The sequence below is a fragment of the Passer domesticus genome, chromosome 3, assembly GCF_036417665.1.
Source record: "Passer domesticus isolate bPasDom1 chromosome 3, bPasDom1.hap1, whole genome shotgun sequence".
Taxonomy (NCBI): domain Eukaryota; kingdom Metazoa; phylum Chordata; class Aves; order Passeriformes; family Passeridae; genus Passer; species Passer domesticus.
In genome coordinates this window covers 104,400,747-104,417,904 of record NC_087476.1, presented here as the reverse complement: position 1 = coordinate 104,417,904, position 17,158 = coordinate 104,400,747, and the positions used below count along the sequence as shown (strand labels likewise).

The 17,158-nt window shown below is 47.1% G+C and overlaps 1 protein-coding gene and 1 long non-coding RNA gene across 14 annotated transcripts in view; one reads left to right on the top strand and one right to left on the bottom strand.

The window, feature by feature from the left end:
• TJAP1 (tight junction associated protein 1) overlaps window positions 1–17,158 on the bottom strand; it is a 40,172-nt gene that overhangs the window by 5,623 nt on the left and 17,391 nt on the right. For 8 of the 12 annotated variants that reach the window (XM_064414843.1, XM_064414842.1, XM_064414844.1 and 5 more), the window contains 9 exons: window positions 11,532–11,626; window positions 9,378–9,431; window positions 7,198–7,356; window positions 4,135–4,163; window positions 3,303–3,464; window positions 2,620–2,686; window positions 2,123–2,152; window positions 781–888; window positions 38–121 (listed from right to left, as the gene is read on the bottom strand). In XM_064414843.1, coding sequence (XP_064270913.1) covers window positions 38–121; window positions 781–888; window positions 2,123–2,152; window positions 2,620–2,686; window positions 3,303–3,464; window positions 4,135–4,163; window positions 7,198–7,323 — 606 coding nt within the window. In that variant the 5' untranslated portion in view covers window positions 7,324–7,356; window positions 9,378–9,431; window positions 11,532–11,626. The other 4 variants (XM_064414850.1, XM_064414851.1, XM_064414840.1 and 1 more) reach the window with 4 other exon arrangements.
• On the top strand, window positions 881–16,981 carry LOC135297367 (uncharacterized). Of its 2 annotated transcripts, none has more exons than XR_010359379.1 (2): window positions 881–2,159; window positions 8,369–16,981. It is a non-coding gene; the product is annotated as an uncharacterized LOC135297367 (long non-coding RNA). The 2 variants fall into 2 exon arrangements; XR_010359380.1 differs by lacking the exon at window positions 881–2,159 and adding an exon at window positions 7,351–7,486.

Genomic DNA, 17,158 nt, shown 5'->3' with positions numbered 1-17,158 from the left:
AGCCCTTCTTCCCCACCTCAGCAGGATTACTACTCACATCAGCAAACTTGTGGTTCCTGAAGTGAGACTTGTTACACTTGAGCAGCTGTACTGCAAGGTTACAGTCCTGTCGATAGCGTTCCTGCAAGAGAGGGCACAGGTGTGCAACACTGTCAGACTCACCCAAACTCTTACCCAAAAAGGCACCAACTGACCAGATACTGTTTGAACAGAAGCCAGAAGAGGCATCTGATGAATCGTTCATGAGGGCACTGCCATTCCCCTCTCCCCATACTTTTATGTATTTTCTTACCTCAGTCTTTCAACTCCAGTCCTTGTTCCTGCATATCCTCTGCCAGTGTATCAAGCCCCTCTCCCTCTGGGATTTTAACTATCCCCAAAAATCCCACTTTTTCTCCCCCATCCCACAGCTCAGCTCTATCTAATGATGCAGACAGATTGGAAGGAGTTGAGAGCAGTTAATAGAGACAAGCACTGGATCCAGGAACTTCTATATTAATGGTGTAGAAAAGGCATCAGCTCCCTCCCAGCTCTGGAGTGAATGACCCCTCCTTAGGTACAGCCCAGACTCAAGTCAAACCCCAACCTTAAAAGAGCGAATACATCAAACTTGAAGATCTGTTCTTCCCTCAGACCCCCTTCTGTTTGTCCCTGCTATCCTGTGCAGCACTTTCATACACACTGGAGTCATTCATGTGCTCCTTTACACTAATGTCTTTGAACAAAAGGAAAAGCCCACACCTCACACACTTTCACAACCATTTGCAGACTGACACTTACATTGAGTTCCTCCAGCTTATTGATGGTGGTTTTGGCATCAAGCAATTTATTAGTGAGCTCTACAATCTCCCAGTCCAGCGTCTTGCGGTCCATTTCTGCCTTTTTAATCTGGGATGCAAGAATACTGGGTTTAAAACTCCCTAGCACAGAACCTGGCTGTACCACCCACCTCAGCCCAAGCATAGCACAATGACATGTTCAGCTGGGATACAAAAAACTTACAGACAGACAGAAACAGACACAGACAAGGGAGACAACCCTCTTCAAAGGAAGGTGATTCCAAAAGCCAAATGGGACCAGCTGCTCTGCTAGCTACAGAGACAACAGGTTGAGTCTGAACCTCCTTAATGCAGTATCTCTTCTTGCAGCACCAGCATGTTTCCTCTCTGCCCCTGGTTCCCATGGTGCCTCACAAAAAGCTAGTGGCTTTGAGTGATCAATCCCAACCTGCCACTGAAAGCAAAGACCTCTGAGATTGATACCCAGCCGTCCTTCCTGGGGAAACCAAAACAAGAATACTGCCAGAAAAGACCCAACAGTCAATACTGAATGGACAAAAAGGGGAATGCACCATCTTGCAAGAGTTTAAGCCTTGCTCTCGTAAGTAAAAGGACCTGTTGCTTCATTTGAAGTTCAGCTAATGTCCTCCATAAAGCAGGCAACCTTGCCTCTTCAGACTCCCTAACAGTTCAGGTACAGGGCTGACAGAGCCTCAGATGTAACAGCAAAGAGGGACAACACCTCAGAACAACTAAGCTGTCACTGTCTCAAGAAGTTCTTCCAAACTGCCCAAGGGTGTTGTGAGGCTGTGACCAGCAGGGCCAGCTGTGCATCACAGGTACAGCACAGCAACAGGCAGGCAGATAAGGGAGCCAGTACTTCAGCAGTATGCAGCCTCTTCAGGCACCACAATGAATAACTGGTAGTGAATATTAACCCAAGAAATTCAAGTTCTGGCACCAAAGAAATCTCATCCTGGGCTACACAGAGCCAATCAGCACCTCATCTATTTGACTTGCCTGCTCACAGCTCAGGAGGGGAAGGAAAGGGAGCAAACAAGGCTCACAGCCATCCACACCTTATGCAGTGCTGCAGTTTATGGGCACCACTTCCCAACATGTCATGCTCCAGCTGGCTCAGAGTCAAACACTCTTAAGATGGAGCCCTGCAAGCTAGGACCTGCTGCATCTGCGGGCAGCTGCTGGATACCAGGTGAGCCCTCGGCTGGACGAGGGCTGGGGCCCCTCCATCTGAGATGGTGTATGTGGGACTGACAATGAGACCAACAGGCCGAGACACGTAAAGAGGAAAAAGGAAAAACACACAAACGAAAAGACGCAACTGCAAAAATCCAGCTTTGGCTGAGAGAGGCCTGAGAGGTGAGTGCGCCCAGAGTGTGCCAGCGGCAGCGTGGGGAGGAGAAAGAGAGAGAGGGGGAGGGAGAGAAAAGAAACAGCCATGAGTGTTATGAATGCACACAACAGACATACACGCACATTGGCTCTGCTCTGACTGCCCCCGTCCTCCCAGGATGACCACCCCAGGAGTAGCTGACACATCCCTGGCACTTTGAGAGGGACTGAAGCAACATGACGGAATACCATGCAATTATGTTGTGAGGAACCAAAGCTCTCATGCATGACCAAGTACAGGCTCAGTAAATCAAGAAAACCACTCATGACACCAGCCAGAACGGGGAGTAGATGATCATGGCCAAAACCTCACCCCTCACCCACTGCCACATCTGCTGGGTAAAGACAGGGCCCCTTCCCCCATCTGCTCCTAACACATACTGGTCTCTTGCACCTCATCTCTCTAGTGACTTAACAGGGCACTCACCAGGGCATGCAGCTTCTCTTCCAGGTCTTGGTTGGTTCTCTGGGAAGCAGTGTAGCTGTTCTGCAATCTATAGAAACAAGTTTGTATGCTTAGGAATGGATCTCAGGCACCTACTCAAGCTGGCTTCACAGGTGCCAAGAAAACCACCAACTCTGGAACTCATAAAGACTGCTACTAAGACAACCAGGCGTATTAACTATGCTTCACCCCTGACACATGATGGCTTTCAGACCTCAAGTCACTGGAGGCAAGATGAGGCTGGCACGGTGAAAGGATCCTGCAGGAGGGGATGTAGATGACTTTGGAAGACTCCTCTGAGCTATGTCACATCTGAGCACATGACCGGTGACTGGCACTGATTTTTAAGTGAGGTACTTTTCAGGTAAAGCAATGATGTATTTTTCGGCAGCCACCAGTGGCTTTTTTTGCACACATGCTTACATCCCACAGATGAAGAATTCCCTGTCATCAGCCTTTCATGCTGGCAGCATTCCTACACTGTGCCTGGGAAGAAGTAATGGTTGCAGAGCCTTTATCTCCCCTCGAGTTTGGAGGTGCACCTTTTCAAGGATGCAGCACACCTTTGATTTGCACAACAGGGCACAACCTGCTCACGCCAGCTGAGGGAGTCTTTGGTGTGAGGGATCTTTCTAACTCTATCCCTCTCATTTTCTTTGTCATACCTACGGAATTTGTCCTTGAACTTCTCCAGCTCCTCACGGTTTTGGCCCAGTTCCATCTCCAGGTAGTCCTGACCTGACTCCAGTTCCCTCTCCATTGCCTCCATTTTGTTAGTCACGTATGTCAGCCGTCGACGAAGCTCCTCATTCTCATGCTGCAGCAGCCTGGGGCAGGAACCAGGAGCAAGGTACCACTGAGTGCACAAGGAGTATTCCACACCAGCCCCCCACCCCACTGCCCTGCACTAGAGCCCCAGAGCCCTCACAGGGGCCCCAGGAAGTCAGGAACTGAACACTCAGGAAATTCCAACGCATGAAGCAAGAGGTACATCTCTGTCAGGACAGACAGACAAACACTCTTGGAGCAGGGGCAAAGAAGTACATGCCAGCTGGCCAGCCATAGCTCCTAGCTCCCTCTCAGGTTACAGCGCTTGCATAAAGACAGATGAGCTGCACAGCTTCAGTGTCCCTCACTGATGAATGAAAACCAATCAATAATTTATCCCAGTCCAGGTTGGATGAATAGAAGGGAAAAATCCTCTCTCCATCTCTGTTAAAGACTTCATCTACTTTCTTTCACACCCACCAACTCCTCTGCCTGCACCTGCACTGGGGATCCATGTTCCCTCCTCCTCCAGCGGGAGGGACATGCAAGGCACAGGTTGGCAAGGCACAGACCAAAGCTCTGCCCACACGGCCCCAAGAAGATTGAAGATGTGAGAGGAGCCTGCAGGGCCAGTCAGCTTCACTGCGCAGGTGGCACAAGCAGGATGTGAGGAATCAGCACCCACACAGTTGCAGTATGACAGGCATAAAGGGGGAGCAGGACACTTACTTCATCCTTTCTGCATCCGTCAAGGGTTCCTGCACAGGGAAGAAAACAGCTGTGAGATTCTTTTAGAAGAGTTGGTCTCTCACACTGTCTGTCCTAAAAGGCAGTCTTGGTGGCTAGACCCTAGCTGTGACTCTTCCTCCCCTGCCCTGACAGTTCATACTAGGCAAGCTTTGAACTACAAGGATTTGTATACACTGCTCAGCTGCCTGATACCAAAACACACTGTGCTCTGGTTCAGGGTAGAAGACTAGAAACCACCACACAAGTTAGGCAACTTTACCCTCCCATGGTGCAATCTCAGCATCTCTTTGGTAACATCACCACCTTAGCAGGTCTTTCAGCTTCCTCCACATTCACAGCTGGTGGGCAGCAGGAATCTCACAGGCCAGCATACACAGGATTCACTAGTCACCACAGCAATTACTTGTGGGGCCCCTGAAGTCCCACAAAAAATCAGGACTGAGAATCATTTGGGAGCTGAAAAATGTGGCTACCAATTATATGACCCAGATTGTGCTGCAAAAAAAGGTTTCTTTATGCAGACCTGAAACCAGCCACTGTAACTATTATAGGATAGCAGAAGAAATGCTAAAGGCCAGGAAAGGCTGTAAAAGAAAATGTTATGGGCAAGATCCCCAGAGATAGCTGGTGCAGGGCCCTGCAGAACAAGGAGACAGAGAGCAGTGACAAGAGCACACAGCTCAGCTATTCTGAACTCTCTGTGCTAACCCATGAGATGGCTGCTGCCTGCCAGGATTGCTGGGAGATATTTAATTAGCATGAGAAACAACTTTTTTTTTTTGTGAAAGCCAAGACTCTGACCATTCCCACAAAGTTCAAAAGGCCCATGGATTATTTTTGGTACTTGATACCAAGAGCACTTCACAAACCCAAGTGCACCCAGTGTCACAGTCAGCTCTGGTCTGAGAGACCATGTCAGACAGCCAAGGACAAGGCTGTTGAGCTGCTAACAATTCCATAAAGTACACCATCCCAGTTCTGGCCTTAAGACATCATGGGACTGCTTTCTTTATTAATTCACACTTTAAAAGAAAGGTCTTTAACACCTGTGTTTACCCTCCTGTTCCTAAGGGCAAAGCATCAATCTATTCTTTTCTTACCTCCTGACTCCACATGGCAATTGGTTAATTCTGATTAACTGCCTCCCCTGTCCCCACATATACACAAACAGCAGATGATAGTGACCAGGCAAAGGGGATAATGTGATTCCTATTAATACAGGGTAATGGCATTGCCTGAAAGCAGGCTAGAGAAAAGAGGAGAAAGCTTAAACGACCTGAAACAACCATCATACAAAAATCAAGTATGCTGAGGCAGCCAGGCACGGGGCACACACAAAGCACTAGGAACATCCCAGCACCTCCTGACAATGGAGCTGCCTGCCTCCTGCACACGCCTACTAGTCAGCAGCCTGAAGGGCCTCCAACCACCAAACACCCGGGAAGTTTGCAGCAGGGAGAACAGCACCAGTTTCTACCTTCCTTAACTCCTGGGGCCAAAGGGAAGCTGGTTACTCCCAGGACTATATACCCAGCCTCTAGCACAGCCATGAGTGGCTCCCACAAGAGAGCAACTTCTGATGATTAAGCACCCACAACACGAGGTCTGGGGGCCTGCTCTCAGTCTCTGCCCTGGCATTACAGACTAGATGAGATCCAGGTAGGGGTTTGGCCTTTGTGAGAGCCCTGCCTGCAAGTTGGTGACCCTGGCACCTACCTTGTTTAGTGCCAGGTTGAAGGAAGGGGAGGATCTAGATGGGGTAGGCCCCTCCTCCCGACTCCAGCATGTTGGAGTGGAGCAGGATCCTTTCTCTGGGTAGTTCGGCTCCACTGTATGCTTCTGCCCAAGCTTAGCACACTGATGGTGTGGCTGTAATAGCTGTGAACAGGGACTGCTTTCATCCCTTCTGCCCTCTGCACTGCTTTTCCATGAAGACAGTGAATGCTGCTGCCCAGAGGATGTCCCTGCCAGCCCCAAGTCTGCCAGCTGCTGCAGCTCATACTGACACAGATCTACTACCCTTCTCTCCAAGGAAAGGAGTTTTCCCTTACTGTCCTTCCTCCCAAGGACAGGTTTCTTTCTTAGTCTGGAAACTCTCTCAGCTTCCTCAGCATACTTTCTCTGGCCCGAAGCCATTCCCAGCCCCTCACTTTTCTTTTCTGCTTTTCTTCTGCTTGGGCAGGGGGATCTTTCAGTTGCATGCTTGGTTTTGACCCCTTTTAGGCGACCTTCCCCTTGGCCTTCTGGCACGGAGCTTCTGGGGAAAAGGGGAGAGTTCTGGTCTTGTTCTGCTCCCCTGGTCTCTCCCAGTGAGCGCAAGCGGTAGGGACTCAGCACCCGCTGGGTAATCTCATCCAGGAATTTGGAGAACTGCAGTTTTTCCTCTGTGATCTTCTCCCTGCGCTTGACAGAGGCAGGGGCCCTGCTGCTGCTTTGCTCCAGGGAGCGCTTCTCCCTAGGGCTGAGGCAGAGCTGAGGATCACTGCATTTGCGTGAGCCACGACCATGGCAAAGTGTCTCTACTGAGCGGGACTTGCATAAGCTCTCAGGGCATGAGCCAGTCATGTTGGTCTGCTTCAGGATCCCTTTGAGAGGCAGGTGTGTAGCGGAGACACGGAACTTCCTCGGTGTCAGGACTTCAGGAGGCTCTTTAAATATAAGTGAGCGTTCCAGGCTTCTGCTCTTGAAAGAGCAAGTGGGATGGTGTCCTTCATCTCCAGACACCAGAACTGTCTCCATGCTACGGCTCACAAATTTGCTGCGGTGCCCACGACTGCGGTTCGGGCACCGCTTCCCACTTCGCTGCCCCATCTTCCCACCACGCTGAAGTGCTGGAGAGACAGTCTGGCTCTTGACGTTCAACTCTGCTCTGCACCCTGCCACTTCCTTCTCACTGCTGGACTCCAGGGACCACGATGAGGAGAAGTTCAGGTTGCAAACCTCAAACCCCTCTGCCTGCTCGAGCTGGCCTGCCTCGGTGTAACTAAACCCTATTTGCTGGTGCAATGGTGTTAAGCCCTTTGTCACCCGGCAAGTTGTTACCTGACTCTGCTCAGCCAAGATCACTCCGTCCTGGTCGTCACGAATGATGGGCACCTCATGTCGGATTTCGCGATGCTGCGGGGGCGCCTTGCGGTAAGGCTTCTTTGACGGGGCTGTGCTCGACATCCTCCCACCTGCGTGGCTCCGAAAGCAGGTTACCTACCAACAGCAGAAAGGGCACAGAACAGAGACTTGCGGCTGCTCCATCGAACCCTGGAAGTGACCCAGCAGGAATTTGGCTCCCCTGAAGTCCCGGAGCAGGTCCCCATGCAGAGTGCTAATAGAGCAAGTAAAGGATGTAGCCACAAGCCTTGAGCAGCAGCTGCAGGAGAGGGAGCAAAGTAAGAGGCAGCTGTGTCCTTCTCCCAGCTAGGGAGAGCAGAGGGCTGGCACATCCTCTCCCCCCTCTACACACGCTCACTCACGTAGTTGTGTGTCCGGATTATATATAGCAAATGAGAACAGACCTCACAGCAGCATATTGATTAGGCTCTTTAGGAAAGGCCTTTTTCAATATGGAAACTGCAAGCCTTACAGGCAGCACTGACAGCTGGAGCAGGAGTTATTGATCATGTCCTGTCACTGTCAGCAGGGACTGTGTGGGAGGAGACTTCAGCCATTAAAGAGCCCAGAATTTTTTGGCTTACACTGGGACTAATGCAGCAGACCACACGAGATTTGTTAGGAGGAGAACTGATTACTCTGGCAGAAAAGACAAAGACAACCCCCAAGTCACAGGTGGCATCAAATTAGGGAGTAATGGTTTTGACACCTTGGTATTTAAGGCCAGATTTTGCAACACAGAATCACAGAATGGTTTGGGTTGGAAGGGACCTTAAAGATCATCTCATTCCAACGCCCCTGCCATGGACAGGGACACCTTCCACTAGACCAGGTTTCTTAGAGCCCCATCCAGGCTGGCCTCAAACCTCCAGGGATGAGGAGTTCACAACCTCTCCAGGCAACTTGTTCCAGTGCCTCACCACCCCTAGAGGGAATAAGTACACAATATGCAGACATGAAGCTGTACCACTAGTGGAAATATTTGTTCCCTCACCCTAGCTATGCTGAGATTCTTCCTGCTGCCAGAACAGTACAAGAGCAAAAACAGGGTAGAACAAAAGCAGCTGTCTTGTATACGTGGAAAAACACCTTTCTTTCCATCTTCTAGGTCTGCAGTTGAGGGCAGGAAGACTTCCCTACAAGCACCCAAAATGTCAACCACCCTGCTGTACACAAGACAAGAAGTCTCAGAGCTATCAATCAGGTGCTGCAGAGCCCAGTACCAGACTTTCCTCAGTGACAACAACATATGCATCATTCATAGCTGTCCTATTTGGAGTAAGTGCCAAATTCTTATTCCCCTTGCAAGACCCTACACTCAGCAACTGACCTGCAGCCCTTCAAAGTGCAGGACCTGTGTCCACTCAGATCACACTCTCTCCCCACTTCAACAAGCAGGGCCACACAACTCCCTTTTACATACCTGAGTCGATGGCTACCACAGGGCCTGGAACAAGCCGACTTCACTCGCTTTGTGTGTTGGACAGTGGCGTTTTACATGGTAAGAGTCTAAACAGAGCCTTGAGAATTCTCTCCAATTCTTATCTAGCTGCCTCTTTTGACACCCAGAGTTCCCCGAGAGGAAGGCAAGTGGGAGGTGTCTGCACCAAGCACAGAGCAGTCCCAAGCCATAACAGGCTTTACACTTCACAGGTACATTTGCAAGCCATCCTTCACTCTGCTATAAACACGAGCTCACAAAAGTTTCTCACACCTTTCCACAAACACAAAACTTCCTAGGACTAACCTGTAAATCTCTCTTATCAGAATGCTGGGAACTTCCCCTTGCTGCAGTCATTCCTTCAAAGTCCCTTTTCCTAAGAAGACTCAAGTAGATGCAGAGATCTCTAATATTTTAGAAAAATTACATCCATAATAGTGAACACACATTTCACTGTATTCCTAAGCAAACAGATAGGTCTGATTTGCTGGGAAGACATTTCTCTCTTTCAAAATGAAAAGCCAGAAGAAGGTTTGTAAATGGGCCGCTATCAAACAGGTGATCTAGGGGACTCTTCTGTCAATTTCTGCCAGGCTAAGGACAGGAGATGTGCATGAAGATATGCCCAGATGAAATCACAATCATTTCTCTAGTTCATAAGGATATGAGCACTTACCAGCCTGGGCTTAAATTCAAAGCCTCATGAAGTCAGGACACTCACTCAGATGACCTGAAGAAGAGAAACCAATAGCTTAGCATCCACCAAAACAGCCAGCTTGAAATCTCATCCCATAAATATGTAATGCATAGGGAATATTTATAGCCAAGCACAACTGGGATGGCCACCTCATTCCAGATACGTGCCTCAACCCACATCAGATCTTCTGAAAGTAAAGAAAATGAACTTACAAATACCTGGCCACACAGCCCAGCAAGAGCCAGAAAGGCACATGGCAAGGAAATATTCAAGGCACTCAGGCAACTGGAATCACATAAACTCAAAATTCATGAAGCAATGGCTTCAAAGCAACGTTGGTTCCAGAAAGGACTAAACAAACCTCCTTTAGAATGGGACCCTCCCAGCTAATCTTCCCTGCCACTGCAGAGAGATGCTAACTGTGAAGCCTTCAGTACAGAAGTTTGGTGATGCTAACAATTATCTCACTCACCCTTTCAAGTCAGTGTTTTTCACCCACAAATGAGCTGGCAATTATCAGGCTTTTGTTTGAGCCAAAACATTTGTGCCTAGAGCTGTGATAACCCACATCTCCACAAGGGAGGAGGGCAAGCTACTCTCTGATTGCCATCAAGCAATATATCATACTCTACCTTGCTGTTAACAGACTTCTGTAAAATATCCAGCCAACCATGGATACGAAACAGGAACAGACACAACCTTCCTCTCTGGTCAAAGCCTGGGGTATTTAACTGAGGTTTTGTCTGGGATAGAGTTAATTTTCTTCCTAACAGCTAACAAGTGCTGTGCTTTGGATTTCGGATGAGAATAATGTTGATATCACACTGATGTTTTAGATGTTGCTAAGCAGTGTTTGCATTAAAGCAAAGATTCTTCAGCTTCTCACCCTATCAGTGAGTAGGATGAGGGGCACAAGAAGCTGAGAGGTGACATGTCAGGACAGCTGACCCCCACTGTCCAAAGGGATGTCCCATAGCATATGGTATTATGGTCAGTACACAAACTATGGGGAAAGGTGGCCATGCACCACCGCTCAGGAACTGGCTGGGCATTGGTCAGCAGGTGGTGAGCAATTGCACTGTGCATCCCTTGTTTTGTATATTCTACTTATTTTATTATGATCCCTTCCTTTTCTGTCCCATTTTGCTGTCAGTATCTCAACCAACAAAATTTTACTTCTTTCCAAAATCTCTCCCCATTCCACTGAGGGGTAAGAAGTGAGCCAACAGCTTTGTGATGCTTAGTTACCAGTGGAAATCAAACCACAACAGGTACCCATCACTACAAGAAAAGAGTTGGGTTAATCTGGGTTAGTCAGCTAAGAGAGTAGCTTTGTAGCCATCACTCTGCCACTGGCATGAGAGTAAAGACTTCAGTAAAGCCTTCCTTTCCCTGAAGCACTGTTGCTGCTGTGCTACTTTTTCCATGTCAGTGGCATGAAGCCCTGGGAGGTGGGACAGGAGGCAGGGTGTGGAGCAGCTATACACATGCAGGGAGAGTCAGACTGAAGGTGAAAGGAACAAGCAGGCAACCAGGACCATGCAAAATCAAGTTCTGCCAAAACAAATTGAAGTTCTGGCCCTGCCCCAACAAGCTGTCTGGCCACTTTCCTCGCTACAATGCTGGAGTCGGGTTTCAACTAGCACACAGAAAAACAGCTTCACAGCAGTGGAACTGCTCTGTGGGGCAAACTGCAAATTATGACAGGAGAAAGAAAGGGAGAAAATGCACCTCCAGGAAGGATCAGACCAGCATAGCTTGAATCTGCTTTCCATCAACTCCCAGCAGAAGCTGGTTCAGCATCACGGCGTAACCACCAGCCACATGGCAGGCAGACAGACAGAGGTTTCCAGGAACAGCTGCACCCATGGGTCCATGCATGTTTCCACTGCAGCTGTGCTCAGAACAAACATGCCAAAGGCATCCCTGTCTCCCAGCACACTGTTCCTCAGGCTCAAACAGAACTATCCTGCTTCCTACCCTAGAGGCAGTAACTATGCTACCTGCCATCTCATCCCCACTTACCTGGAAAAGATACAGGATTTGAAATCTACCCTCATGATCTGAGAATTTCCATAGATAGTTAAAAACTCACAGAGCTGCCAGGCAACTTTCCCTCAAACAAGGACTTACAGATCCAAAGTGACGACGTGTCCAAACATTTCTGGTCGTTTGTCTCCGAATCAGCTTTCTCCTGTAAGTATTCAGCAGCATCTGGCCAACAGCTCCTGAAACATGAGAAAGGAAACTTGGTGTCAGTCACCTATCAGCACAAAACATGGAAACAACCAGGCATGCTCAGAGCAACCCATAGCCAGGTGACAGGGCAGAAGTCAACAGCAAACTGCTGCACCATCAGACCACTATCTAATGCCAGGTAGAATGCCTTCACTGTAAAAGCTCCAAGTCTTCACTGCATCCCAGAAAGCACAGGTATTTTAACCATCTCTTCACCAAGCAGGATGCCTGTGCAGACCAGTAACTGACCATGGAAAGGCAGCTGGTTTTTCTACATAGCTCCAGGGGTCCCTGCTTCCCCACCTGCATTCCTGTCCACCATCCAGAATCCAATTGCTGTCATTCTGCTCCAACCACTCTTCCACACAAACCTAATTTTGTTTTGCAGACATCCCTGCAGTGAACAGCACAGCAAAGGCCTCCTCATCTACAATAACTGCGCATCTCTTGCGGCCACAGAGTGAGAATCCTGAGGTGGCTCGATTCACCACACCTCTGTTCAGAGAGGAGCAGATACTCTCTGCAGAACAGATGGACCTTCTGCTCCAAAGCAGAACTGGATATAGGTAATATCCAGAAATAGAAGAAGGCACTAATTCTGCTCATCACACTATTCACAAGTCTCTCTCTGAAGGAGCTTGCTGTCAAGTCCACATTAAGACTACCCTGCAGAAGCTCAATTTTAGCCTGGAGCTACAGCAGAAGGCAGCTCTTCAGCTATTTCAATTAGCACTGTAATACAAGAGGAAACTAAAACTCCTAGTTCTTTTTATCCATCCTTTCCACCTCTCATCAGTAATGCTCCTTAGCATTTACAGTCATCTTTCTACCAGTCTATCACCTGCAGTAGCAAGTCTATTGTCTTCTAGCTATTACCCACTGTTGTTCCAGTAGGATTTCTTAGGTCACTGACAGCTTCACTGGAATGGCTTACTAAGGGCCACGAGGCTCACACTGACAAAACACACAAACTCTTTCTTCACAGGGACACCATGTCCTGGTTACAGATGAGACAGAGTTAATTTTCTTTCTGGTAACTGGTACAGTTATGTGGTTTGGATTTGGGATGAGAATGATGTTGGTAACACTCTGATGGTTTAGCTGTTACTATGCAGTGCTTACTCTAACTCAAGGAATTTTCAATTTCTTGTGCCAGTGACAAGGTGCATGAGAAGCTGGGAGAAAGCATAGTCAGGACAGCTGACCAAGCTCAGAGGGAGCACAGTCAGGACAGCTGACTCAAAACAAGCAACAGAATATTCCATACTTAATGGCACCATGCTCAGTACATAAACTGGGGGGAGTTGCTGGGAAGGGCCAACTGCTGCTTGGGTAGAGGCTGGGCATTGCTCAGTGGGTGGTGACCAACTGCACTGTGCATCCTTTGTTTTTCTTGGGTTTTATTCCCCTCTCCTTCTCTCCATTACAATTGTTATTATATTTTACTTTATTTAAATTATTAAACAGCTCTAATCCCAACCCACAAGTTTTACTTTTTTCCAGTTCTATCCCCATCCCCCTGGGAGCAGAGGGGAGAATGACCAAGTGCCTGTGTGGTGCTTGGCTGCCAGCTGGGATTAACCACAACACTGTGACAGGGTGCAGCTGCACAGGCAGCACACAGGCTTGACCCTAGCTGACTTTGCCAGAGAGCACCCCTCAGTGTAAAATCCACTTGCAGGGTAGTTCTGTTCTCTGTGTGATCTGAGAAAGCCAAAACCTTTACCACACACCACAAATAGATGTCATCTCACACTGAATTGCTTAAGACAGTTCTGTGGGCCCTCTACAGAATAAACAGCCACTTGGCATGCATACAAAACCACATCACCACCCATGAGCATTGCTTTATCTCCAGTAACAAGAAAGAGGTCCCTAGCAGAGAAAGGAAGGTTCAAACAGGAATGCTTTGGACAAAAAGGGAAAGAACAGAAGAAATAAAAAAGGCAACATTTATAGGCACCTAGTGTCTTCCTCATATTTGGCAAGTCCCTTGAGGCCTGAGGTAGCCAACACTTGGGTTCTAAGATGCACACAACTTCTGCCTGCTTGTAGTTGCAGCAGCTGAACACTCCCTGCAAAGAGGCAGAGGACTTGCAGGCATTTCCTCATCATCATCTTCTCCTGTGTTGCCTTTTCTGACCTTATAAAACAGCCTTCTTACCACTGCTGAGGGCCAGCAGGGTCCCTTCCTCAAGGGAAATACAGTGATTATGATGCAGATACAGTTTCTTATTTCAGGTACTGTATCACCTTTCCAGCTTTTTCCTCTTAACAGCAGCATTTCTTTAGCACTGCTGTTTATTCAGAAAGATAAAATTGTATTAATGAAAAAATACATTCCATAACACAATCACAGTCACATTTGTTTCTAATGCAACACTACAGAAAGATTTTTTTTGTGGCTAACAGCGTCAGCACACTCCAAAAACTTGCAGATACAATACCTACAAGTAACAAAACCAAATGTCCTGTGACATAGATCTGATCACCACAGTTAATCTGGAATATTGCTCTATGTGGGCCAACCTATATTTTGCATGCATATCCAATACAGGATATTGGCACATCCTGCTTTAGGAGGTATCAATATTTCCTAACTTCATGAAAAGCAAACACAAGAGTTTTGTCTAGTTGCCTTCCTGTGCTTATGGATAGAGGAAACCTTAGATTTCAGAAGTCCCAAGACAGACTACCTGAGAAGCTGCTCCAGAAAGCCTGACCAAGACAACTAACCAGGGAGATGGACAATGCAATAACTGCACCAAGGGATGCTTGTCCAGGACACAAAAACAAGCTGTGTGAAATTAAAAACAGCACCTGTAGACTGCTGGTGCCAAGCACAATAGAAAAGGACTGCAAGGTTATTAAAGGGCCCTTTAACATTTAATGAGAGAGATCTTTTCATTCAGAGAAGGCATCTCAAAAGAATGCTCAGATCCATTCTACTGCTGGCTATGTTGAAGCTCATTTTTAAAATAAAAGGATGACAGCTCCAATGCAGACTCACATCTCAGTACTGCTTGTATGTTAATGCTCACGATTCACATCTGAGTAATAGCATTATAGGGACTCTTGGATTAAAATAGAATTTCAGGAGGATTATTGCTCATTCCTGCTTTTCCATACCAATTAACCTTGACTTAGGCAGAAACCTCAGTTCCCTGCATGGGAACAATTCCAAGAGCTGTCAAGAAAAAGGGATCAGGCTAGCTGTTGAACAACAGTCCATGTAACAAGCCCTACTTAACACCTAACACATTTCCAAAGAAAATGAAACCCCTGGACTCCAGTCATACATAGTTCCTGTTGAATGGAAATACCACAGGACATATCATGTATCAGTCACATCCACTGCACCATGCAGAATTCTCTTAAAAATATCAGAATCACACTTTTCTTACAGTCCTGCTCTCTCCTTCCACAATACAAAGATCTCAGTCCCATAATTCAGTTGCACTCCACGCCCTTAAATGTGCATTTTATTATCTACTCTCTGCTGTGTCAAGAGTAGCTTAGCTTCCCTAATTCTTTTATAGAAGCCAGGACTGGTCAACATTGACCAAGAAATGCTAGCATCACTAACATGTAACTGGAATAGAATGCAACAGCTGATTAACATCTGAACAGGAACAGGACAGGAAGCAAAGGACCAGAATTCAATCCCCAGAAGGAATGTTAATGGAGAATAAAAATACCCAGGGGAGCTTTTGACCAGGAAATGAGCACCAGCTTTTTAATACATACAAAGCATAGAACCACCATTAATGGCTACACCTGAAATGGCACAAGAGCCAGCTCAGCAAAAGGTCATTTACCAAACCACCTTTAGCACAGACTACATCAAGGGCTAATGACAGCTTCTCATTCAGAACTGCTGACACACCAGAAGCGTGTTTAGTTTGTTCAGTGATCCTTCCAACTCTCACAAGGTAGTTTAGGCTACAAACTTTCAAAGTCTCTTCATCTCAGCACGCTGGGTTTCATGTCCTTCCTCACTCTGTCTTCTTACCTGTTCTTTTAAGATCTCCCATGAGAAGACTTCTGGAATATATTGCTCAGAAATTTAAAGAAATACCAGAACATTAGATAAAAACTCATGGAGATTAGGAGAACTCTCAAAGTTTCTGAAAGTGTCTGGACCCAGCTGGAAAAAGCAAATCTTGATACTCTAACAACATGTATCTGGATAAAGCTGATACTTCACGTGAAAGAAATTTGGGAGTTAAGGCCTTAAACTTTCTCCAACACAAGCAAGGGAATGGCTACCACAAGCAACCATTTGAAGAGAAGTGGAAGAGGGAGATTTCTGTAGAAAATCATCATGCAGGAATTCCTTTCCCAGATCTCTGTCATATCCTGTGCTGTGTAGGAGGGGAAGAAGTGGGGGAAAATCATACATTACCTCCCTAGAGCATACAATCAAAAGGCATTTAATTAGGACAAGGTGGAAGCAGCTTAAATTTTTCAAGGGCAGACTACTGAAGGGCAGACTCTCAGCCCCTGTAAGTATTCCCTGAGTCTCACACAACCCCCAGCAATTAATATCAGCAGTCCTCTTGTTTCAAGCTTTGGTTCAGAAGTTCTGGGCAAACAGCAAACTCCATCTCTTCAGTGCCAGGAACTGAATGTCACTGAGCTGCCCCTCTAGCACAGACACAGCAATGTCACAGAATGCTCCATTGCTGGAGCATTCAACGATACACTTGCCACAATCCACTCCCCAAAACATGCCCTCTGTCCGAGACTCTCAGTGATGCACAGATGGCTGACACACTATGCACTATCTACACAGTGGGACAATGGAGCAGAGGACATTATTTGCATTATTTACAGGGGACAGATGGACAAGTTGCTACAGTGACCTAGCCTACAGAGCATCTGCAATGCTGAGGAGGCGCTAAGCCCAGCTCTAATGCTTGCAGGTGCTAACAAAAACAAATTCAAAAAATAAAACAGCTCTTTACAGCAGTCAGCTTTATTCTGAAACGTTATCACTACAACCACGCTTGCAGAGTAATTCACATGCCAGTTTTGTTCCCACAGAGCCTTTACCAGCAAGCAGAACATAAGATGTATTGACTAGATTTATCCTTTTCAACCAGAAAGAGAACTGGCATCTGCAGTACTTACTTATTCCTTGGCCATAAATTCTGTATGTGTGTAAGTCACCACATATAGCAGGTGGCACATACTGTTGGGAGACACATCCCAGGAAGGAAACAGTATCAAAATTGGGTGACATTTATTTCAAGCTATGTACGAAGAAAAGTAACAAAATTCAGCTCAAACCTGCGCAGCCATCTGATTTTTTTCAAACATTAAACATTTGTGCCAGGTTTTAAGATGTTGCTTTTGCTGACTGAACAGACAGGACACTAACCACATTGCAGGCACTTTTATTGGTAGGCAGAGGACAAATCTTAACATTACAGGGGTCTCACACCTGCTCTAGACAGGAAAAGGCCTCATTTACAAGGAGGATCAACCTACGTTAACTGAACACCACAGCTAAGAATGAC